This window comes from Cinclus cinclus, chromosome 1 (assembly GCF_963662255.1).
Source record: "Cinclus cinclus chromosome 1, bCinCin1.1, whole genome shotgun sequence".
NCBI classification, from domain to species: domain Eukaryota; kingdom Metazoa; phylum Chordata; class Aves; order Passeriformes; family Cinclidae; genus Cinclus; species Cinclus cinclus.
In genome coordinates, this window is record NC_085046.1 from 132,063,622 (window position 1) to 132,089,163 (window position 25,542).

At 37.6% G+C, this 25,542-nt stretch overlaps 1 protein-coding gene across 3 annotated transcripts in view; it reads left to right on the plus strand.

Annotated features, from left to right (window-relative positions):
- Positions 1-23,319, plus strand: part of DCAF13 (DDB1 and CUL4 associated factor 13) — a 40,410-nt gene extending 17,091 nt beyond the window's left edge. For all 3 annotated transcript variants that reach the window (XM_062490783.1, XM_062490776.1, XM_062490791.1), the window contains exons 4-11: positions 388-477; positions 1,342-1,497; positions 2,210-2,287; positions 6,765-6,847; positions 8,728-8,892; positions 11,942-12,077; positions 19,822-19,985; positions 20,783-23,319. In XM_062490783.1, the coding sequence (XP_062346767.1) occupies positions 388-477; positions 1,342-1,497; positions 2,210-2,287; positions 6,765-6,847; positions 8,728-8,892; positions 11,942-12,077; positions 19,822-19,985; positions 20,783-20,870 (960 nt within the window). In that variant the 3' untranslated portion in view covers positions 20,871-23,319. The remainder of the gene's footprint in view (positions 1-387; positions 478-1,341; positions 1,498-2,209; positions 2,288-6,764; positions 6,848-8,727; positions 8,893-11,941; positions 12,078-19,821; positions 19,986-20,782) is intronic.
- The last annotated feature ends 2,223 nt before the right edge of the window (positions 23,320-25,542 follow it).

A 25,542-nucleotide genomic window follows, 5' to 3' on the forward strand; every position in this document is an offset into this window, starting at 1 on the left:
TGCTGGGGGGCAAGGCAGGGATGATGGAGACGGCAGGAGCAGGGGGAAATGCCTCAGCACCCAGCAAGCACAGCCAAGGCTTGGGTGCTGTATCAGTACTGTTTCAGCCACAAATCAAAAAAAGCCACAGTGCCAGGTGGGCTGCTATGAAGAATGTTCACCCCAGCCAGACCGTATACTTGTTTTAACAATGTATTATTACCAGGAGAGCTAATCTGTAGCTTGGAGGTATAAAATGGAACAGTGAACAGGCAGGAGGAAGCATTTATGTATATGACAGAATTATTTTATTTTAAGGACACCTGTATTTAATTGCAAAGCCCATCTAGCAAAATAAAAGGGAATATGTTTACATAAAACTGTACATGATTTCTCTGATATTTCCAGGTTGGTGATGACAAAACTGTGAAACAGTGGAAAATGGAGAGCCCAGAATATGGAGAAGAAGAAGAACCTATTCATACAATTCTTGGAAAGGTAGTAAATCTGAGTTTTGATTTTCCCATGCCTCTTCTTTTGAATTAAGTTTGAATAATTTCTTATCTAGCTTTTGAAGGAGAAAGAAATAGTTTGTTATCACCTGTTATCATAATGGGTTGTAATTTGATGGCATCAAATTTTATAATGGCACTTCTAAAATATCTTCATGTTTTTATTACACTTGTTTTATATGTAACCAGAAAGAACTCCTCGAATTCCACCAGAGACTGCTTAGCTCTGTCTGTACTAATTATTCCTTTCCTGCAAACTGGTTCCATTTCTCTGTAGTCTCTTCAGGCATGTGTTAGTGCTTAGTCTGCATTAAATAACTTACTTCTCATGCCAATACCTCACAGCCATTCAGTACAAAATACTGATTTTACATCTTTCTTATTGACGAAAGCAGTCTGAAAATATATATTTTGGCCCTTCGAATTTATGGTAAGCTTATGTTGGGAAAAACATTAAATGCTTTTTTCAAATACATAGTTTGAAGCCCTTTAGCTATTGCTATGTCTGTGGAATCGATTTAAGTTCCCATTGAAAATACAGTTGCCCTCTTAAAGTTTTCATTTGCTTTAAAATCTGCCAGGATTTTGTAAATATGCCTTTAGTGCATACAACTCCATTGTAAATTAACAGCAAATGCTTACATGCACCTTAAATGAAAAAGAAAGCTTGCCTGCGGGAAGGGGTATGTCCGATAAGGCTTAGTAGCAGTGGTGAGTTAATTTTCAGTAATACAAACTCTATATGCAGTGATTTGTTGATTTTTATTCTAACTGGACATTCTTGAGTATTTATGCATGCAGTTGGGTTTTTAAATTTTTGCCTTGTTTCTTGTTTTTTTTCCCCTTAAAGACAGTGTATACAGGAATCGATCACCACTGGAAGGAACCTGTTTTTGCTACCTGTGGCCATCAAGTGGACATTTGGGATGAACAAAGGACAAGCCCCAAGTGTTCTCTGACTTGGGGTTTTGATAGCATAAGCAGTGTAAAGTTTAATCCCATTGAGGTAATGCTTGTGTTGTGTATTGGAAATTTTACTTTTCTTGAGCAGTATGAGATCTAAACTCTGTTTACACCATCTGTTTACACCAAGAATTTTTTTCTTCCAAATTTAAGTTTTATGTTTTAATGGAATATGTAGGGGGATGTATACATAGATTTTGATGTTTATATTATTTTGGAATGTAGTACCATATAATTTTATCTTCCTGTCTTTTGTCTCTGTTGGTGTGGGAGAAGGGAAACAAAAGCAGGGCAGTCTCCATTCTGCCTACAACAATACATACCTGGTACCTCAGTCATACAGTGTGGCAGTTGAGTGGCTGAGGAGCTGCCAATTTATCTATTCCAGTATTCTACTACCTGTGATTGAGACTTCTCACCCTCTCCATGGCAAAACAATTGCATTTGATCTTTTTCAACACTTCCTACTATACCTCTTGACTGGGCTATGCTCATAGAAAAAATGTTGAATTGTCTGTTAATTTTAAAGTGGAGGGCACTGCATGGATTCTGAATCTTACAGGGAAAGCTATAGAAAATGTTTGTGCTGCGTAATTAGCTGCACAGAAAAATAGATGAATGTATTTCCTTGACTGAAAAAGAAACTCATGACCAGCTTTGTGAAATAGCTTAGATATCTGATGTAAGCTGGGTACCACACTCTAGAAGTATTTCAAGGACCATACACACTGCTTTTGGTTTCTTTTTCTCCCCAGACTTACCTTTTGGGAAGCTGTGCTTCTGACAGAAATATTGTGCTATATGATATGAGAAAATCAACTCCATTAAAGAAGGTAATATTTTTCTTCTTAAGATTAATTACTGGTGCTGATAATCATACTGAATGTTAGTAGCCTGTGACTGTTGGTGACAGTAAAGAGCAGGAAGCTCTGAATTCTGGTTCACTGAATTTTCATTGTTTGAGTCTTGAGTTTGAATTAATATTGGGATTTAAACAATGCAGAGTTAGAAGGGCCCTTTTCTGCATTCAGACAGGCTGTCATGCTCACACTGTTGTAATTCTTGATCAAGTGCCTGACCTGACAGCAATTTCACAGTAAGAACTTTATGTTCCTGTATTGCATTCTGTCTGTATATGTGTGATTTCTTTTTTATTTTTTCCCTCTTCCTTGTCAGAAGAGGAAACAAGGTGACTTTACCACTGGAGAGTGTTGCTCTTCATTTGAAAAGGTGTTTCTCCTTCCAAGGGAGATAAACCCTTCCCTATGCACCTACCATAAACATTCAGAAATCCTTTGCAATGTAATCAAAATAATATTTATACGTAGAATGTACCCATGATGTAAAGATTCCTATTTAACAGAATATTTGCATTTATTAAGATAAGAAGCTGGTAATTCATACACACTTAGCAAACCTCAATCAAGTTCAGTAGTCCTGAGCCCCAAAACTACCTTAACAATAGTCTTCTTGAAATACAGTATTCTGGCTTGTGAATATGCACTCAGTGTTCTCCTGTGTTACATACTGCAGACTGCAGTATGTCATTGATCTGATACACATTAGAACATTAAAACTGTGTTTAGTTATAAAAAGGGATGTTGTTGGCATAACAGTATAACAGTATTTCTTTCTCTGTGCCCCAACAATTTTTGGTGAAGTTTCACTTGGGCCACTGAGGCAGTGCTTATAAAAACTTGTCAGTGATGCTAGCTGAAGACCTGAATGTTGTAATGAACACAGCCACTGCTGTAGAGCTGCAGTTACAAGGTCAAAGGATGCAGTTTGATCCTTTGTGAGCTAAGTTTGAATTTAACAGAATTTTACATATGTATATATGCAAAATAGATGACTGTACATACATGTGCATCTGGAGTTATTATAGACTAAGATTTGTGTATTATATATACAATATGCATGCACGTGTTTATATATGTGTATCTCATGTAAGCAGCATGCTGAGGTACGTTTCCTGCTGTAGGAATAAAATACTGCTTAGTACTTCCTTGCTTCCATGGGCACAGTACTGGGTTTCCTCCTGGGATAGGGATAATTCTGCTGTGGAGAGGAGGTGAAGCGTCCATTTCTGAATTGAGAGCTAAGAGCTCTGGAACTCCTAAGAGAAGGGTTTTGCTTATGAGAGGTACCTTACTTAGGCAGGGGCACTGGTTTCTGGTACTGCTGTGTTCCTAGGCTTTGATGAGCAAAGCAGTTGGAACTCAGTGGGAGTCCCTTCATTAATAGAAATAGGAGTAGAGCTGCTCACATCATGAAGCAGTAGCTCTCTTGCCCATTTGTCCTGACTGTGGGTTTCAAAGCCTTAAGTTTTAAAAGGGAGGGATGAGATAGTGAGATGCTACCTAGATTCAAAATAAGAACTAGTCTAAAAAAAGCTGGGAAATATGAATGAAAGCAATTCTGTTGAAAGACAAGAGGAATATGTTTTGGTAGGAGTTGGTACACTTTAACAGTCATTTCTGTGCAACCTGTGGAATCAGGAAAGCTTAGGATGTTTTAAAGATAGACTTTAGCATTTAAACAACTGACAGGAACTGTGTTTTCTCTTCCTTGTTACATTCTTAGGTGTTCATCTCAACCAAATACCTTGTAGGTAGTAGTACAGGATGACAGGTAAATTATTTGGGTAGTGTTTCTGTGTTAATTTCAAGATTTCCAGGCTGACATTATTTGTAAGTAACTGTTCACAGTTAAAATAATTAAACCCAGAGAACCAAGTCTTCAGGGACTTCACAACTTCGACTTAATAAGGACTTAAACTTAGCCATTTTATAAGAAGATGTATAATAGATTAAAAATAGCAGTAAAAAATGGCTTTGGTGTGGGTTTAGATAGTTCTGAAATGTCATTTTTAATGTGTTTATAGCAACTTAAACTCATTTCCAGCCCAGGTTGCTTTATATAATTGTTACAAAACCTAATGCTAAAACTGTAGAGACAATCTCATTTCTTAGGCAATATTTTAATTCCAAGAGCCACTGCTGAAATGAACTGAAGGCTTGTAAATTTTGGTGAAAAAGTAAGATTTGGACCATAACAGAAACTTGACTCCTTTTGAAAGAGCTGGATTTTTTGGCAATACTGAAGTTACTTTGTAACCCGTTTTAAAGTATTTATTATACATATGGTGGGTTCACATTAATCGTTTGTTCATTATGCAGTGGCTGATAAACTTGTACAGGAAGGAATAAAGAACAGTCCTTGATTATTAACTTCCCAGTTTTGTGCAAGATCTATAACTAGAACAATACTGCAATCTGAGCAAATTCTAGTTGTCACGTTAGTGTAAACAGAGGACATTTCAGTGTCCACTTTTTAAACTAGAGATCACTTTAGAGATCTGATGATTACATTCAGTTCTAGTTGCATGCAGTTCCTGAAAGTAAGTGGTGTTCTGCAGCACAGACTTTATAGTGAACAGGATGGTGTTACCTAGGAAATGAGGATTTAGGGAGAATGAGAATTACAAGAATAGGCACACATTCAGTGCAGTCTTTTGGAGGGGTGTTCGGTAAAGTCATCACTATTAACTTGTGTTGAGACTGTGCTCATTACTGGAAGGGTTATACCTGTACAAATGTATTCTGAAAAATAATTGTGTAATTTATGGTGTTTGGTGTAGTAACTGAAGAACAAAAATGGGGTTTGAGTACCGTAGCATTAAACACCCAAATTTCAGGATTTTTAAATAGGATTATTGCTAGCCTGGAATGTTTTAGAAAATCCTGTTTAGAGTTTGTGGAGAGCTTGGCTGAAAGGATAGTGCAGGAGGGAATCTTCCCCAGTGACTTGCAGCTGTACTGATTACCAAGGAGTGGAAATGCCTGTGCCTGCCCAATGAGTTTTTGGGATATAAAAGAGTGGGTTAGCTGGCAACCAGTTACAGGCACGTGGAGTTTGAGGTGGAGCTTGGGAGTGAGGGGCCTGCTGGAGTAAGAGAAGGAGGCTGCTGGCTGTGCTGTGAGGAGGTAAGGGACAGGCAAGGCAGGAAGATGTGTGGGGGACAGTCAGGGTTAGGTGGCTGGGAAAGGGACAGCTTGGGGTTAGCCAGCCATGGAGAGTAAAGAAGGAGTCAGAGCTATGTGGAACTGCCTCTAAGACAAGGATTTGGTACTGTATGAAGCTGCCAATAAGAGAAGGAGTCACTTATCAGAGAGAGTTCTATGAAGCAAGGAATCAGAGTTGTGTGAGAGAAAGGTCTGTAAAAAAAGGCATGTAGAGTTTGTGAATAAAGACTGGTGGGAATGCCAGTTAGAGGGCTGGTGATACCAGCCCTGTCTCGACTTAACTGTGGCAGGAGTTGTTCAGTTTGTTAATAAGTTGCTCTGTAATTACACATCCCCTTTGTGTCAGGCATACTGTATAGTTCTTATTTTCAAGTAAATGGTTGGAAGTTCTTCTTAGGCTCGGCAGAAGCCAAAGCTGCTGTGTGTGGTGTATCAAATTACTTGATCCCTGCCTTGCCTTGTCCCACGAGGGCCCAGCTGTCCTCCAATGTGGTGACATCCAGCGTATAGCTTGCTAATGCCTGTTGTCTAGTCTGCAAAGTAGAAGAGTTTTATTGTTTCTGTTTTCAGCTTCCTTCCTCCCACTCCAGGGCCAGCTGGCCTCTTTGTTGGCCATATGCTTAAAAGCAGCAAGCAAATCTTAGAAATGTGTGAGGAATGATTCACTGCTGATACAGTTATCCCTACTGAGTAGGTGAGGACACAGTAATTTCTGTGTACATTGCTTGGCACTTCTGCAAGAAATGGCAACTGGCCAGGAGAATTTGTGACCTGCAGTTCTAGGCATTAAATAATGAAGGGGTAATAACTGGGAGAACATCAGAGTGGTATGACTGATTTGCAGATGCTGGTTCACAGCTTCAATTGATGACTATATCCCTTGAAATAACCTATTAATTAGGTGTATGTGTAGATTACATAGCTAAAGGTTCCTGTAAATAGGATAGTGAAGTGAAATTTTTTGGAGGTTCCAGATTTACATGTTGACCACTAGCAGGTTACCATATTAAATGACCACTTGAAAGAATTTGATTCTCAGGTGATTTACAGAGGAAAACTTAATTATTGTGTAGCCCAAAGCAGTAAAGATGTAATGAGGGACAGGAGGTTCTTGGGTTTTACTTCTAAAATAGAAGGAAACATTCTCTGCTGAGGAAACATTCTGTCATGTACTATTCCTCTGCCATAATTCTCTGTTTACAAAGTGCTTGTCTTCAGGGCTATGTAGAAGTCTTCAACTATTTTACTGCCTATAACAAGGTAACAATGTTAAAATATATTTCAGGTTATCTTGAACATGAGGACAAATACACTGTGTTGGAACCCTATGGAAGCTTTCATTTTTACTGCAGCAAATGAAGATTACAAGTAAGTGTCACTTTGCTTTTTGGTAATCCTGGACAGATTATATTTTTCATCTGGGTCTTGGTGATTTATGATCATGCTAAAATAAAATTTTAAAAGACTACTGAAACTCTAAATTTGAATTGCTTAATCACCTAGAGAATCATAGGCGTACTGATTTTAACAAATATGAATTGATAGTAGACGGCCTCTTTCTGTGTGTCTCAGTACTTGGGGGGTAAAAAGTGGTGTAATTTACAATAAATGCAATTGAACCAATGCAAGTGTAATTTGAAATGGGCCCTGGAGAATAAGCACTATTGGTCCTGTCTGAGGCAATGTACGTGTTTATTTTCTTGCCAGCTTTTGTGAAGCTTGATACATTGTACTGATCAGCTATTTTGATGAGAACATTTCTTAAAAGGAATAAATTAATCTTTTGTGAGACAGTCCTGGAGACTGCAGTACTTATCCTTTCAATGTCTCGAAGCAGTTTTTTACTTTTGAACAATACTATTCATGTGAACAGCTAATCTGATATTGAGAAAGCTGTCTCTTCAAAACTAGGCCATTGAAAATGTGCTCCATATCCTTTTTTCCAGGAAGTCTGTGATCTAACAATAGATCACTGTTTTCTTCTAGAACATAGGAATTTTATCACTTATCTTAAGGCTGTTTTTCTAAGGAAATGGAATCTGGCTCAGACCTTGAAAGTGGTGTTACATGCAATGTCCTGTTTTTCTTGTATTTATGTTATGGTAAAACTATTAGACTACATCAGTCTGTTTATGTTGGGTTTTTTGTTTATGAATTTGGTTTTTTTTGGCTGGTTTGGGTTTTTAATTTTTTTTTTTCTTCCTCCTGCTAAACTAAAACCTATAGCTGATGCTGTCAGGGACAACTGTCCTCTTGAAGCCTGAAGCATTTAGTATGCAAAGGCAAATGCATCAACATCAACAACAAATACTTGCATATGCATTGATTATATGGAGTAGCAGTTTTGAATAGGGTGCTGCATACTTTCTCTTGGGGAATTTAGAAGGAAAAGGCAATAATCACCATTATAGTATACAGTAAGATGCATTTAATTTCAGTTATGCATTAATCTGCAGAAAGGGAGGTAAGAAACCTGGTGAATTAAATTTTTTGAACATATATCATTTTGAGTATATCTTAAGTAGGTTTCAGTAAGTGCATTGTCTGTAAAGCTTACTTGATGATCTACACAGTGATTATGCCTATCTTCTTTATTCAAAGGGAATAGGCCTTATCTGAGCTTTGAAGTCCTTAAAAGCAAACCAGCTGTGGTCCAGCAGCTGGGAGTTTACTTTTAACATAATGCTTTTCTATAGGTAGTGTGTTCTGCTGAACTAGCATCTCTATGTCTAAGGACCAAGCTTTCCCTGCACTTCTAGACTTGCTACATCAGGCTTTCCTTGCACTTATTAGGCACTGACCTAAGATAATTAGGCAGTAACAAAGGGTATCAATCAAATGGGACTTTACAGTAGACTCTGAATTACTAGGAATTCACAGTATGGGAATATTTAGAAACCTTTCAGCACTGACAGGCAGGGTGCACACATACATTGGAAGATGGACTAAAAGGAGCCATTGTGATGCCTGGAGTCTGACCCATGGACAGATGATGAAGGGAATAGTGGAGAGTTTGATAGGGAGCAAGAAACCTGATCCAATAACTAAATCCTCTGATTAACAAACTTCATTCAAGCCCTAAACAATGCCGTTTTCTTTCTTTTCACAGTAATACATAACAGTATTATGAGCTGTTTTAAGGAGTTTGCTCTGCAATATGGCTCTATCCTGAAGTGTGGTTTTTGTAAAATGTACTGTTTACTTAGGACTTGTTATGATATTCAGCTACTGATGTATTTATTTTAAAGCTTATATACTTTTGATATGCGCTTTCTTGAATCACCTGTGATGGTGCACATGGATCATGTGTCTGCTGTTCTTGATGTGGATTATTCACCCACTGGGAAAGAATTTGTGTCTGCCAGCTTTGATAAGTCCATCCGCATTTTTCCTGTGGACAAAGGTCACAGCAGGTGAGTAGTTTTACACCTTTCTCACTTGCTGTCATTGATTCCAGTGACTTCCTCCCAAATTCCAAAGTTAATAATTCATTCATTAACATCTTCATTGGGGCATTTGCGTCCTGTGGGTGTTGAAGTCTTACTCTGTCAGTAGCTTGAAGCTGACAGGCTGTGTAGTTGCCTTAATTCTGGAGTATGGATCAAGAATAGAACTACTTAACAAGTAACAGTACTTCCACAAAGTTAGTGTGGATTACTGTGCTCGTGTCATTTGTATTTTACCATGGTGAATCCAATTTGATTTCCCTGTCTCTGCATCTTTAAGATTTTTAGGTTGCCTTATACTGTTCCTGTCACCACTGAAGTTTGCAGTATATTAAAGCTTTGTAGCATTTGGTTTCCCTAGGGATTGTCTTCATCCTGTGTGGATGAATGCTAAAGACGTTATGTGAAATAGATTGCTGTGTGAATTCCTGAGGATCAGTTTGAGACCCTTTTGTGATCTGTTTCAATGCACTTACAATACCTTTTGTTCATATTTTGTTAACCTGGTTTTGATTTGTAATACAGTGCTTTGAGTACAATTCACATGGACTTTGTTATTCATGTAGCGTTTCATAAGTCAGTATATTAAATATTTTACCTGAGTTCAGATTTAATCTAGTGTGTTTCCATTATGTTTTGCTTTTCTTTCAGTTTGATGAAAACTGAAGCAACTTATCTGATCTTTCTGGTATCATTTGATCTTCATAAACTTGCCTTCATTATTCTTTCTTGTCAGTTCTTCCTCCTTTTTCTTTATTCTTAACTTTATTTTGCCTCCATTTGACTTCCTCTCTCCAATCTTGCCACCCCTGAAGGTTGCTACTAAGACAAGTTCTAGGTAGTTTGAGGCTGGGAGTGTTGAAATACTGCTTGGTGAAGGTTGTATATTTTTATTATTGATTGATGAATTGTGTATGCTGGGTTAACTGTTTGTGTTCCAGTGCTGCATTAAAGAGTGGGAGGGGGTATTTACATTCCTTCTATATCTGATCTTTTTCATGTTCTTCTTGTCTTGCAATAATATTTTAAATGTAATTAGGTAACGTAGTTTCTTTGTAGGTTTGTTTTGGGGATTTTTTTTCCCGACTTGCATTATTAAATATGGGTAGCAGCTTCTTTGTATGAATTAATAATGTTCACAGAAGTAGTGATATGCAAAGTCAACACAGATCACTGGGAGGAAGTTTGCAGACCCCATAACACAACAGTAAAAGGCTTTATTTCATGTTTTAGCAGATTACTGCCAAGGCCTATGGAAAGGGTTTTTCTCTTTGTCCCTACCTTTTCCCATTTTGTGTTATAGCCATAAATCTAGTGAGGAGAAGCCTTACAAATGAAAAGTTTTGCCTCGTGTAAGCTGATTAGAGTGTTCTGGTACACTTAAAATTCTTTAGAAGCTGGGCTTCTTTAGAATTGCACAGTTTATATTAATCTCATGGAATGGAGAAAAGTCTCTAAATAGAAGATCTGATCCTACTTGGAAAACTGAAAGGGCAGTTAGGAATATCTGTAAATAAGGATCCTGATGCTATTCTAGTTTTTACTTCTGATGTCATGCCAATCTGAAAAACTCCTAACTTCAATTGCTTTCTATTTTATTTTAAAATGAAAATTCAAATAATGAAATTGTTTAGCCCTAAGAAATAAGACTTGTTATGAAGATGATTAAATTTAGTAAGTGCTTAGTAAACAGAACTGTCTTTCTGCACAAACTTGGAAATGACAGATCCTGATTATTTGGCCATGTTTTCTGTTTTTCCTCTCCCTGAAAAAATTATATTTAATACCTTGTGATGACAGCCACAGGATAGGCAAAGGCTGCAAATTCAGAGTATGGAAAGAAAAAGGATTTAGTTCCCCAAAGGTGGGTGAGGAAAAAGCATTGTTACTGAGTCATATGATGGAAGGAAAGTAAACATAGAAATTCTTGTGAATGTGCAAATGTGCACACCTGCCATTAAACAGTGGAAAGCTGATGTGAGTATTAATGTTTTCTGATGGTAGTTGTGCTCAATCTTCCACAGTTTTTCTTATAGAGTGTTGCTTGCTGGTGAGTTAAAAAAGGTGCTTAAGCTTATTAAAGCTTATTTATTCTGATATATTGATTACTTTTGTTTTTCTCCCAACCACTTCAGCTCAACCCCAGTCTAGTTTCTTCACAAAACTTGAATAAATGTTGTTTTTCTGTTTTGTTTACATTATTACTTGCAAACATAACTGGGTGGATGAAAGAGAATAAGATGTAGTGCATGACTGATGCATCAAAAAAGTGGATATTGGTAGACAATAAACAGGCCTTACTGTTTCCTTCTTTTAAGAATGCTAATAAAAAACTAAAAAGGTGTATTTAATTAATTATTTTTATAGCAGAAATGAATTTATAAATTTGATACATAATGAAAATTAGGCAAGAGTTTAACTTAAGTATTGGTTTAAATGTAACATGGAGAAACTCTTTTTCTACAGTACTTTGTTGAACAGGAGTCTGATCAGCAGAAATTAAAATAGAAATTGAGTCCATTTTTGGCTAAAGGAGGGAAGTAGCAAATCCATTGCTATATCGTAAATGGACAGTTGAGAGGTGTTTCTTTGCTCTTTGGTATCAGATTCTTTGGCATCTATTTTTCTGCATTCCCATTCTGTAATACTCTCAGTGTAAAACCATATTAATTTAAAATTATTTCAGGAACAGTATGCATTTCATAATGTATACCCTTAGCATGTTTTGGAGAAAGAGTTGTTATTTAACTCTTTACTATAATTCCTGTGAAAGTACTTATTTAAAAAGCATCTTATCCTAGGTGGTCCTTCATCAGTCTGTCACACTTCCTTTGCATTGCTATCAATAGAAAGATAAGATCAACACAGTGTTCAAAAAATTCAGATTTTTTTAAAAACAACCCCAAGAGAATGTAAAAAAAAAAATTTGCCTTGAACAGAGTTCTTTCTGCTGTTTGAAAGGTAATGGTGAGAAAAGTGATGATAGATCATTTAAAAATGTTTCTCCTTGCTCTAGGGAGGTTTATCATACCAAACGAATGCAGCATGTCATCACTGTGAAATGGACTTCAGATAACAAATACATTCTGTGTGGCTCAGATGAGATGAATATTCGCCTGTGGAAAGCTAATGCTTCTGAAAAACTGGGAGTGGTAAGAGTTGCATTTTGCTTTTTTTTTGCTGTCACAAGATGTTTGGGGGTTTTGGTATTGTTACAACCAGTTAGCCTCTTCAACTTTTAAACTTGTTTATGAAGAGAAGCTGTGAAATTATAGTTGGACATCTGTGTTTAATTTGCAGATTGACATGTGCAGTATAGCTCTCTGCATTTATTGCAGCTTGTAATAATAAGAAGAAAATGACATGTCTCGTTATTGCTACACAAGATGACTTTGGTTTTGTTTAATATTAACAATAATCATCAGTTCAATCTAAACTAGATTTGAATTTTTTTACCTGTGTACTAATGGTTAGAATTCATCCTTTGCCACTGGGAAAAAGGTAATAAATTTTGTTTAGCATTACTGACGTAATTTTATTGAAGTTTAGAATTACTACTTTTAAGTATTTTGACTGGCATGTGATTAGTTCGTGTTCATTCATACAGGTCATTTGTTAAAAACAAGTATAAAAAATTTAAAAAATCATGTGGTAAGCATATGCATTGCAAAGTACACTGTTTGCACTGAGGCCTAGTTTAACACTGAGACTGTTGCTAAACTGTATAAATAACTCAGATACCAAGTGGGTGAATTGGAGTGGCATCTGAAGTCCACTTAATTCAGTGTAAGTCTGTTTGGTCAAGGTGTTCCTAGTGTGAACAATTACCAGCCTCCTTAGATTAGTCTTTTCAGTTATATTTGTTCAAATGTTTATGTACAGACAAAGCCCAAATGTTCCCTTTCAGTTAGCAACTGCATAGATTCATCTGCACAGTTGTGTTAAAGTATTGAGTGAATTTGGCACTTTGCTGGGAGTAATCCCTTTATGTAGCTTTTTATTGTTATGGTATTTTGGAGGTGCTTACACTGCCTTTTCTGAGCCCATCAGCAGAGCTGTCAGATAATGTCTGGGGGAATTTTTGCTTGATCTTGTGAAAGGTTGTAGGGAGAGGAGAGAGAAGCTGTAATTCAGGGAAGATTGTGGTACAGCTGAGATGCTGAATCTGTTGCATGGTCATCTCTAGGACTGCTTGTGATTACCTGAAGCTCCATCAACTTGGAAGTATCTGTAGGAGGGAAGTGAGGCAGAGGTGGGAAAGGTGGCGGGTGGAGGAGTGCTTAGGGCTACACTGGGAACAGGCTCATTCGTGGACTGATGTGCACTCTGAGGCACTGCATATGGAGTAGCACAGTTAAAATAACATGTGTCTCTTGAGCCGTGGCCCACCATAGGTATTGGGAAGTCCTGTTAGTATTCTCAGTTTTGCTGTAGAGCTGTAGGTAAAAAAAACCCCACAGCTTAGTGGTCTTTGCAGTAATTGTGATTATGAGTGTTTAGGTTGAATTTTTTTTTTTTCCTCTCTGCTCTTCAGTGTTGATTATTGGGATTTTCCTATGTGGTGCTTTGGTCAAACACTTAAATACCAGTTCCACAGTTGCTAACTTTGGGGATCCCATAAAGCTCATTAGAGACTTCACTTTTGGATTTAATGTTTGTGTTGAATATGTTTAGATAATGCAGTGTTGGGTAAAAATATTACTACCTGTTTTCCTTCTGTTATATCAGTGTGCTCCTGGCAACACCCTTTTCACCTGATTTTATGATACTAACTGAAGCTCCTTCCATTTACTCACTATATTTTTAGCGAGGCATCATGATGTTTCTCTCTAAGATGTTCAGTAACAGAATTGTCTGCTATTTTTGATGTTCATCTTTACTCGGGACCCTTTGTGTGAAGGACAAGTGGTTAAAAAGAATGTCACAAGTACCATTTTCATGTAGAGGGGTTCCTAATATTTCCAGATGTGAACAAAAAGTTTGCTGTATTGACTACTAGATGGCATTGGCTCCTCTTATGAGAAAGGATAATTGACTCTGGGTGGTAATAGGCAAACAGCTATTCCTGCATTGCAGAAATACTGCATTCCAAAAGGACAATTTAGCTGTTTAAGTGTTCAGAAGATAGACTGGTAAATGATGTTCTGCTGTTTTCTGTAGTATTTGCGTCAGTGAAAACTGGCCATGGATGGGCCTAGAAAAAAGGCACTACTTAGTTGTGACTACTGGGTGTTGGATATGGTCTGCATGTTAATACTCTTGTGTTCCATAACCTGATGGGAATCTTTCACAAAACACCCTTTGTTGTTTTTCTTTGGGAGTAGAGTTGCTTCATGTGCGCATTGGAGGCTGCACCTGCCGTGTGGCTCTCCTCTTCTGGGATCATTCCAGTGAAGCTTTCGTAACGTGTATAAGGCTGTGTATTTCTGTCGCAGAACTTGGTCTGTCAGCTCCCAAGAGAACCCAATCAATAACTAAATGACATGTGGTTTATTATTTGATTCCCCCCACCATGTTTTTTGAGTTATTTTTTTGGGGGGGGGAGGGGGGTTGTTGTTGTTGTTTTGGTTTTTGTTTTCTTACTGTCAGAAATCAAAATCCATAATTTATGCTATTGTGGAAAAAACACTTTGCAACATCAAAAGTCATCATAAGAAAGCAAAACTATTTAGAAATACAAGAAAAACTTAAAAGTGGCATAGTGTCTTATGTAGAAAAATTGGTCTCACTTCACAGGGCAGAGATGAATTTGTGAAGTAATACATTATAATGACAATGTTTCACATCCCTGTATCTTATGTGGGAATGTGTTCAAGCATGATGTTGTTGAAACCGAATATTTAGCAAGACACAGAATTTGAAGCTGTCTGAAGTGTCTATAGTTGCTTAAATTTTTTTTAGAAGCACTGTGAAGTTTTATTTTCTAGATGCTTAGAGAGGAGTTGTAGCTAATAGGATTCAGGAGTCCTCATGGCTTGTATTCACACTCTTGGATATATCTTGGGAGTATTTCTTGGATTCAGGAAACTGTGCAAGTCCCTGTTTGATCCAGCTTGGTAATTCCTGTGATTCTTAACAATGCAACTGTTAATGGCTGTTTTAGCAGGTTCCACTGATTTTCTTTTAGTATCTGTGTTTAGACTATTGGTGTTCTTTTTTGGAGTATGGGTGTTCTTATCTTCAGAGACATATGCTTGCTTATTTTATAAGTGTCCAGTTCTTCCACAGTCTGTGGCTATTTTTTGAATGCTTTGAATATTCAAAGCTGAACATTCAGTAATTCTGTCAGAAGTGTCAAAATATGTCTTAAATGCTTAGTTGCTTGGTCTGCTATTTTTCTTTGCTGAGAAGATTTGATTGAATGACTCAGCCGAAGGTCACTGTATTTCTGATACAATGCTGAAAGTCTTGCAATACATTGTATTTTAAGATGGGTATTTTTGTGCTGGGTGTGGGTAGAAATCGACATCCTGAAAGAGAAAAAAGTAGTAATCAAACTTTCTTTTTTTTTTTCCTTGGTGAGTACTTAGTTGTTTTTTGCATTGCTGATTTCCAGGGAAGTTATAGTGAATATATAGTACTCATGTTGTGGCTGGTGAACATTTATCCAGTTGGAAAGTTGTACTTTCTGAACCGTAGCCACCCGAGCAGTCATCAGTTCTGACATGCATGTTTCTTTTGGGTTTTAATGTATTTGGCACTGCACTCATTATTTAAAATCAGTGAAACATGAAAGAAAGAAGAAAAGTCTCTGGAGGAGCCAGAGGCATCTTGTGTCTCTACTCCACTGACGATTAAGTCTGCACAGGCTTTATGTAGGGGTAACAAAACCCAAATATCTGCGTTGGAGATACTGCAGAGGTTGCTTCAAAGTAATTTTCTGCATTTAACTTGTAATAAATTTTCATTAGTTAATAAATATGTACTATTAAATAGGACGTAGAAGGTGTTATTTTTAAAGCAGTGAACATCTATCTCTGCATGCCCAGAAGCAAGACTCAGTTAAGACTTGAGAGGCTCTAGACTGTTCAAATATGTAAAATATGGCTTGTTAAGTATGTCTGATGCTTTTTTACCTGTGCTTTTGGAGAAGTATGGAATTTATGAAAAGGTGAATGATTTAGACTTTGAGGAGGAAAATTGAGCTTGCTCTGGGTGGAAAGGCTGAAAAAGCAGCTGTAATAGAGTAGATTCCAGTTAATAGTGTACAATTAATGTAATTGATAGAAAGGGATAGACTAGGTTTTTTTGAGTTGCACTGAAAGTAATGAACCAACAGTAAAACTTGTAAAAGCTGTATTGCTTTTCAGTCTACTGCCGCATTAAAAAAGAAACTGTACCTGCACTTTTTAGAGTGTGAGTTCTTAGTAACATATGTGAGTAACAGCTGTAAAATTTTATCTGTTACTCTTATGAATTAGAACAGAGCAGTGGGTTAGGATGCTTAGAATTTTAGTGAAACTACTGATGAGTGAGTGAACAGTAGTGGAGCATAGGTTTACTGCTTTCTTAAAAAATGCAGAAATACCAGATTTTGAGTATGGGCTAGTAGAGATAGGAAAAAATGCCATTAGAAATCTTGGTTTTGATCTAGTGAAGTGCATTAGCAGGAGCACACCAAAACTCTCTTAAGCAACTGTTTATCCTTTCAGTCTGTTTCTAGTATGTAGTTCCATTTTCTGAGATAATGCTCATACCAAGCAGTACCAGATACTGTGGGTCATGGCATTCTTTTCATAGTGATTTTTCAGCTTGTGATTCAGTGCACCTGTAACTTCAGCCCTGTAGCTGTGATTTTATTCTCTTAACATCTACATCACCATATATTACCTTTTTGGTGTTTTGCTTTTGTCATCCATTTAGATGTAAAGAGATCAAAATTTTTGATCCAGGAGAGAATTAATGAACTTTATGGCAATGAATTTAGAAAGGTGTTTTCAGCAGAGCCATAGAAAAATAATGACAAGCTATGGTGTAGAAAACTTCTGGGATATATCTGGATTCTAAAAATAAATTGCATCTGTGCTCTTGCCTGCCCTAACCTAAAGGGCAACCTGAAGAGGACAGATAAACATTAATTTCCTATTCTCCTGCTGAATTAGAGACGTCTTAATGGTGTGGAGTTTTAAATGCAGCCCTGTTGAAGAGGATAATTTTTTTTAAGGGTGGTTTTAGCTTCTAATCAGGGCTCTGCAAAAATGCTTACTTTCCTTCTACTTAGATGGAAAAATAAGCAGTCTATGTCATCAGGAGGGAGGAGAAGAGACATGGGCAGTTTACTTGAGGAGGCATTTTCCTATTGCTGACAGTTTGGTTGCGTTTAAAGAGTTCTTTTCCCCTTTTTTTCACCCTAAGTATTTGCTGTGAGTTCTTCTGTGGTAGTGACACAAATCAGCTATGTTTCTGCCGCATAATTTTCATTTTCCTTGTGTAGGAAAGAAATTGCACGTGCATTATTTGAATATATGAAAAAGTCATGTGTCACCTTTAAGTATGTCTTCCCCTAATGATATCGTGTAAATCCTAATTTATTGTATGTGTTAAATTGGAGAGTGTTCTAGTCTGAATAAATGAAATCTCTAACCCTGCAAATCATGCTCTGCATCTTCTCCAGCGAAAACAGAATAGGAAGTAACCCTGTTCTCTTGAGCTGTTCACACTGACCCTTGTAAAGTGGCTTGCAAAAGAGAGTTGGAATTCAGTGTGTTACTGCACTGTGCTTTCTTAGCTATCTGCTCTCTCTCATAAAGGAACCTTGTTATTACCGCAGAATTTTCTTGCACCATCATGTGGATGAGGGTGCACTTAGCACAGCCGGGTGTATTGGCCACTGGCATCTGGTAGTTGGGTGGAAAGTCACCAGCTGTGTGCCTTTCCCTGTGCCACATTACCCATAAAAATGGAGTCAGGCTCCACCACTTCTTAATCTATAATAATCTTTTAAATAACATGTCCTGGATGTATCTTTAATTTACAGATTCACCTCTTGTCTGTAGAATCATCAAGGTTATATTAAATCGGCAGCAATTTGCTCTTCTAAAATTAAAGGAAAAATCATTGCATTTAATTAAAATAAAGATCTTAATTTGGATTATGTTGGCAGTTTTCTGCAAACTGGGAACACCTGGGATTTACTGATAGTGAACCAGCTATTCACAGGCTGGCTCACAAGAAGGAATACCACTAAAAGGGGGAGGGTAGCTTTAGTGGGGTAAGACTGTAAAATTTACTCAGAGGCCACAGTGACTGTAAGTAAAGCAAAAGGATTTGGATTTCATTAACAAGAGGGTGTGGAGAAACAGTTTAAGAGCATCATGTATCTCTGATGTCTGAATAAGAATTTTTTGAGCCATGAGCAACTCTGTATCTGGCACCTGGTTTCTTTAGTGTCCCAAATCAGAAGCTCCTTTGTGGTAATTTTTATCAAAACTTGTTTTCAGACCATTTATCATACCAAAATCATCTGTGTGATATTTATTTATTCAGAATTAATGAAAAATTCCACCAGATGTCATGTACAAAAGTGATCTCCAGAGTGGAGAATAAAAAGCCAATTTGTGATTTCAAGGGGGAGGGGAGGAACTACACATTTCATTATAAGTGGAATTTCCGTGTATGTAGTAAAGCTGTGTTTTGTTACTGCTGCATGGGGGTTTTTTCGTTGGCTTTTGGGTTTAGTTTGGTTTTGTTTTGTTTGTTTGTTTGTTAGCATCAGTTTCTATCTTCTCTTGGAAGTGAGAAGTTAGTGACACTGAGTCATTTACAAAGCTGAATAAATAGATGTTGACTGAACTACTGTTTTACTTTTAATATTTTAGGTGGAGATGTAGTGTGACATAAATGTGGGATGGCAAAAAAACTGATGCCATTGTTTAATTAAAAATATGAAGGATTTTTGAGATGTCTGAAATTTGGAGTTGCTGAGTTTGGGGCAGGAGGGTAGAAAAAAAGAGGCTGGGATTTTTATCATCCTGTATTTAATGCTAACAGATTTTATGTTTATATGAAAACTCACTAGGCTGAAATGCAGCTGAAGTTCTCAAAGACCCAGGCAAGTCCAAAATACATAAAGATTGGTATTCCTCACGAAGCAGTGCACGCTTTGAACAAAACCACAGGAAACATTTTTTCCATTTTGATAAATAAACATTAGGACCAAAGGAAAAAAGCCTAATTGAAGAAAAAATCTTCTGTAGATTGGCTGTCAGGAGAAATTGTTTCTTACTTTCATTGTTGTTAGTGATGGCTTAGACAGAATTTTAAACGTGAATTAAAGTTTAGTCTTTTGTGGCAATACCAGTTTACCTGTGTTTCGTGCGTTTGTGATACTGAGATATTTTAGCTGCTTGATGAAAGTTGGAGCCCCCTCTGTGCCATATAGTCAAGCTAATACTTGAAATCTGGTCTGTGCTTTGTGCTTCCCAAAGGATCAGGGTGCTGGGTAAGATTTAGGCCACCTGAAGAGCTGTCTGTAAAGCTGGTCATGGAGACAGTTCCTCTATAGCATTTATAATTACACTGGCTCCTGATTAAAATGCCTGAAAATACTTGTTTTACAGGGAAAGTTGATCATCATCATAGGTTAGGAAAGACTAAGTTTGTTTGCTGACAGCTATTTATGTTCTCATTTGTCATTCTTCAGCACATTAAAATCTGATTCTTGGGAATTAAATTTGGTTAACTTCACTCAGCTTTAAAATGATAACATTTGGTGTTTGAGTGTTGGGATATTGTTGGAAGTTTAGATTTTTTTAATACTTATCTACCCTTACTGTGAAGGCATTTGCTGGAAGGAAGCCATTTGAATGAAAAGTTCGAATTTTGTTTTGTAGACGAGATTGACAGTTAAATCCCTGTTCTTCTATAACATGCTCATCTGTGTTATTTTCCCTGTAGCTTGCACCTCGAGAGAAGGCAGCTATGAATTACAATCAGAAGCTGAAGGAGAAGTTCCAGTTTCACCCACAGATCCGGCGCATAGCTCAGCACCGACACTTGCCCAAGAGTATTTATTGCCAAATCAAGGAGCAGCGGATCATGAGAGAGGCTCGGCGGCGGAAGTACGTGTTCCTCTTCTGGCTTTCCTTTCTCTTCCTCTTAATGAAATTCATCACTGCAGTGCTGCTGTGGCAGCGGTGTATGGGAGTGGTAGAGCTCCTTCGAATATCTGAATGAGTGATCAGGAGCTATTGGATTGATTATAAGGAAAATGCAGATGAATGCCGGTGTCAGTGAGGACTGGCTGCTTCCCAAAAGCACGTTGAAGACATGGCAACAGATACCATGTTTGAAAGAGCCACAGTGCTTTGTTAAGCATAATGTGATGCCCCATTGCAATGGAAATAGGATGGGCTGTTTTGGGGTGTGTGGAAGGTTTTTTGGTTTTCGTTTGGTTTTTTGTGTTTGTGGTTTTGGTTTTTATGATAGTGTCAGATTCCAGGATAAGTGGTTTATGCCACCTGGATCATTGCCACATGGGAATTTCTAGGAGTAGGAGGTGGCATACTTTACTGTAGCCATTGAATTAACAGTAAAGTGGTGGGTCTTCATCATTTTTATTAGCTAAAAAGCTCCACAAACTTGAGCAGCTGATCCTGCTGACATGAAAACCAAGCTGAGCTCCCAAGGAAAGGCTCATCTGAAACCTTTCTAAATTAGCCAACTTAAAATTTAATTTCAAAAGGGATGGTCCTTCTTCCCAAAGGAGTATGTGGCTTTTGGTTATTAGAAACAGAGCAGTTGTTAACTTTTTCGGTTTTCTTTGCAGGACAACTACATTAGTAGCTTGCTGAGGAAGACAGTATTTCTTAAATGTTCGTGCTGACTACTGAGTTTCATTTTTCTGTTTTGTTTCTAGGGAGCTGAATCGTCGTAAGCACAGCAAGCCAGGATCTGTGCCATTTGTGCCAGAGAGGAAGAAGCATATTGTGGCAGTAGTGAAATAATTGTTTTCACATGTACAAAATGTCACAATGAAAGAAAAATGTCACTATTAAAAGAATACACTGTACAAAATTTGATGGACTTTGGTAAGACAGCATATGGTTCCAGAAACATGACTTTTCTTCCAAGTTTATGCAACCTCTGACTTCTCAAGTCATCATCTGCTTTGAGTAGTTATGGGAATCTCCCCTGTAGTCTTTTTTTGCCATTTGTCTGATGTTACTGGCCCAACGCTGTGTATTGCAGTGGAGTTTGACCCTTTTGATACAAGCAGATAACTTGGAGAGTATCTGTAATCCTAGTTCTGTTCCTTGGTTCTGTTACTGCAAAAAAAAAGATGAAATAGGTTAATAATTGTCAAAACAAAAAAACCCTTTCCATACAGAGTTACAGAAATTGTCTTTATGCTGTCTTTAAAAAAAAAATTGTTTAAACAAATTTAATAAAGTGACCTTAAGCAATAGACTAGATGGATTATTCTGCATTATAGTTCTTACAGTACAATATATTATTTTTTATCCAACAAGAAATTCAACAGGATTTTCATACATCTGTGAACATATTTATAGTTTTGCTGTCGTCTTAACTATTGTTATATAACTTGACCGAACTTCAGACTGTTAAGTTGCTAATATTGGTGATTACTTAGTTGAATATATTTTTTCTTTAAAACTTGCAAAATCTGGTAAAGTAGCATAAATTTTATAAGCCACAGAAACTCCTTTGGATGAGATGCATTATAAGCTTTCTATTTTACATTTATGGAAGAAAAAACAAGTTTCGCACTTCACAAGGTCTTTGTGTAGCTCAAAGTTCCTTTATAGTTTGCTTGGAAAACACACTGCTTCTCTTCCAGTGGGATAAACAGCCTGTTACTGAAGCTACGAAGGTGATCAGAAATCTATGCTGGAATTAAACTATAGTCTAGACTGAAGAGAGATGAGAGATATGTAACAAATGTAATGTTACTTAACATCATCTGTACAAAAAGATCTCTTTTAAGTCTTAACACTACAGTCTGTAATGATGCTTCCCTTGCCCTGAGCTTATGCACAAAAAAAATTGATAAACTTGCCTTCATATAACATCCTGTTTAATGTATCTGCTCACACTAATCCATATGTATTTCTGGTTCTTACTCTTTAACTTGTCTCTTGCAGTACTGTTTGGGCAAGATTCTTGAATCATCATGGCAAAATTATGGCTCTTTAGTGATAAGAGGCCATAATATATCTTTGACTCTCTGGATCACTTACCTTTATGGGGTGATGCAGGAAGGGAAGCAGATCTGAAGAGCTGTAAGTAGGATGATGAGAAGAAGTGGAACAGATCAGGAAATAGGCTGATGCTGGCTGTGTGCCTGTTGTACTAATACAGTGCACTCTGTGCCAAATGCAGTTTATTTTCTTCCTGAAATACTGAAAAAATTGAAGGAGAATATGCAGTCCAAAATATGGCTTGTGACACAGCTGTAGTCAAGTCTTGCACGATTTGCAAAACCAGACTAATCTCCTGAAATGTGATTAAAAATTTTCAGCCTTGTCAGTTTTGCGTGAGTTGAAATTGTTGATTATTGATTTGTTGAGTCATGGTAACCTCTGATGTGAGCAAGCCCTGCTGCTTAGAATTTATTAGCTTTGGTGCAGAACTCTGAAGGTAGTGAGAGCTTTCAGTGCTGAAGTTGGTTAGGTTTTTGGGTGGAGCAATGGGTGTGAGCCATGTCCAAAGGACCTCCTTGTTTTCTAAGACCTTTGTGAACTTTTGCTTTTAAAGAGGACTCAGGTGGTGCAACTCAAAGGATCAGGGTTGGCTAAAATTTGCTAGAAAGATTGAAACTATGCTGAAAAAAGGAATTGCAACGTTAGGAGGGTTAGTCTGAATCTGTGCATTTGGTTATGAATTCCTTTTCCAACATCTCTGGATATAATTTTACACAGAGATTGGTCTTGGCATCAAGTGGGGCACCCTCTTGGCATTGCAGGAAAAAGTCTGTTTTCCAAAGTCAGGTCTTGCTGTGAGTTCTAGAAATATGCTAGCTGTGAAATCAGTGTAGGTCTGAGCTGGGTCTTTCTGGTTGGAAATGAGTCACTTGGAATTTTGCAGGTGGTGGTTGCAGTCCGTCAGTTCAGAGGGTCCCTGGACATGGATTTGTGCTCTGTTGGGCTAGCTGCTGTTGTTTTATCTCTTTTGGAAACCCTTGCAGTTTGTCTCTGACAAAAGACTATGGATACATAAATCTGTGTGTATGTGTACCCAAGCGTATGCAGAATAAAGTTCTTAGTGCCACATAAAATACTGAAAATCTAAGGAAACTGGTAGTGTTTCCCTTCAAAATTTTGGTGTCGTTGATTAAAGAAAAAATGAAGATGACAGATTATTTTCTAAACCAATGCATTTGCCTACAGACCTGCTATTAAAAAAAAAAAAAAAAAAAACAAAAAACAAACCAAACTACATATATGTTCTTTCTTTGGGAAGATACTTAAGGAGTGGTTTGAAAGAAGAATAATGTCTTTATTGCATAAATACTTAAACCAGTAGCCTTAGTGAATTTAGCTGTTTCATGATACAGCAGCTATGGAGTCATCAATGTTTTATTTCTATTTTATCATAGCCAGACTATGTAATGAAACAAATACTTAAATAAAGTAATTTCTTTTACTCTCTATATGTTACAGATACCTAATACAAACTAAATGACCACTCAAGTATGTGGAAATACATAAGCCTTTTAGACCAACTGAAAATTTCAGCAGGAAGGTTTTTTGCCAATGTCTGTGTGGCCCTTCTTCACTTTGCTCATGGTAGCAGAATCCCCTGGCTTTGGGGATGAGGGCTTGGGTTTTTTGGTTTGTTTTTTTTTTTTTTTTTTTTTTTTTTTCTCCTTGTGTTTGGTTTGGTTTGGTTCCCCCCCCCAAGCCAAAGGGCCCCAGGCTGTTGTGATTCCTGTATCATCAGGCTTGTAACAATATAAAACAATACCAGTGTGCACACTTAGACACAATACAAGCAATAAACACTGCCAGGCACAAATCCCCGGGGCAGAGTGCAGTGCCTGTATTGGCACCTGTGCAAACAGAGACTGTGCTGGGTATTGCTGCTCCACCCTCTTCCTTCTCCAGCTGGCCAGGCTGAGCCTCACCTGTGGTGTGCACACAGCTGCAGTGGGATCTGGCAGCTGCTCTGGGAGACACTCCAGGCACTGACTGGCATCCAGCCCATGTTTCCACTTTGCAGCCCCCTGGACCTTCAAGTGCCTCAGATATGTGGTCCTGCTCCAGTGGATCATACTCCTGTTGTACTGCTTGTGGGCTAGTTCCACTTGAGGTTTGCTAGCCTTGACAGGTACATTCATACAAGAGTAGTGAGAAATAGAGTACAATAATAATAATATGGGATGGACTGCAGCAGTGCAGTGTAATTGGTAAGCTGTCTACATGGGACTGGTCCCCTTTATCCTTGTCCTTGGTTTTTCTATGCCTCTTTCTTTCCAGTCTACCTTAGTCACTCCCTTTACACACTTTTAATGGTTACCTTAAACGTCCCAGAGGTAGTTTGGCACATTTCCACACTGCTGCAGTCCACTAAAAAATAATCCTCTAATAAATTTTACACAGTCCCTAAATTCTTATTCCTCTGAAGTCTTAGGACCTTTTGGTAATCCCTCAGTTTGCAGTTTTCTAGGGAGTCTCCTACACTTGTATAGTGGGTTTTGCACTAGGTGCGGTCATCTGTATTGTTCCCCTTCTGTGTTTTTTGGCTTGGTGAGTCTGTGCACTTGGTTTTTGCTAATTATTGTGATCCTTACTGTGGCTTTGTGTTTAACTAGTAACCTTTAGTCAGGTAACGTGCTCTGTTACATGGAAGTATCACTGCAGTACTTTCCCAGTGACTGGACCAAGAATGTGGTGGAGGCAGTAGAATTCATCTTGCTTAACCTTAGATATCTACAGTGCAGGCTCAGTGAACAGCTTTGCATACTTGATCTGTACTTGCTGGAGGTAAATACTTCAGGAGATGTTTATCCCATGCTTCAGACATTTATATTTTTAGTTAAAACTATACTTAACATTATGATGTGAAATATGACTAGTTAATTTATGGGTATCTGTCTAGGTTTGGATAGAATTGCACACAGAGACAGGTTTAAGATGAGCAAAACCAGTGACAAGCAAACACCTTGTGCACCTTCTGCAATTCTGCACCTAAAAATGTTTGAAGAGAGATGAATGATTGGTTTTGTAACTGAAGACAAAGAAATTTCTGTGGATAATGGTGTGTGGGAAACAAGCTCAGTATTAAACTAGACAAAGGTGGAAAGGTGTTTGAAGAAGAGTGGGAAACAAGCTCAGTATTAAATTAGACAAAGGTGGAAAGGTGTTTGAAGAAGAGGGACTTTAGTTGGAAAGAAAAGACTGTGATATGCTCACCCAAGACTTCTAGGACTTTAGAAGGTATGTGAAGAATTCTAGGACAAAATCAAAGATCACAGTTCAAATACAGCCACCTAAAAACTGCTGGAAGTGTTATTGCTTACTATATTAAAAGAATGCACACTTCCTCTCAGTTGAAGATTGTGTACTTTATACACAGTTTGAAACAACTTTAAGGACTTACTTTAAAATTTAATGAGTAATTACTCTTAGACTAACTTAAGGCAGAGCTGCTGTTTTC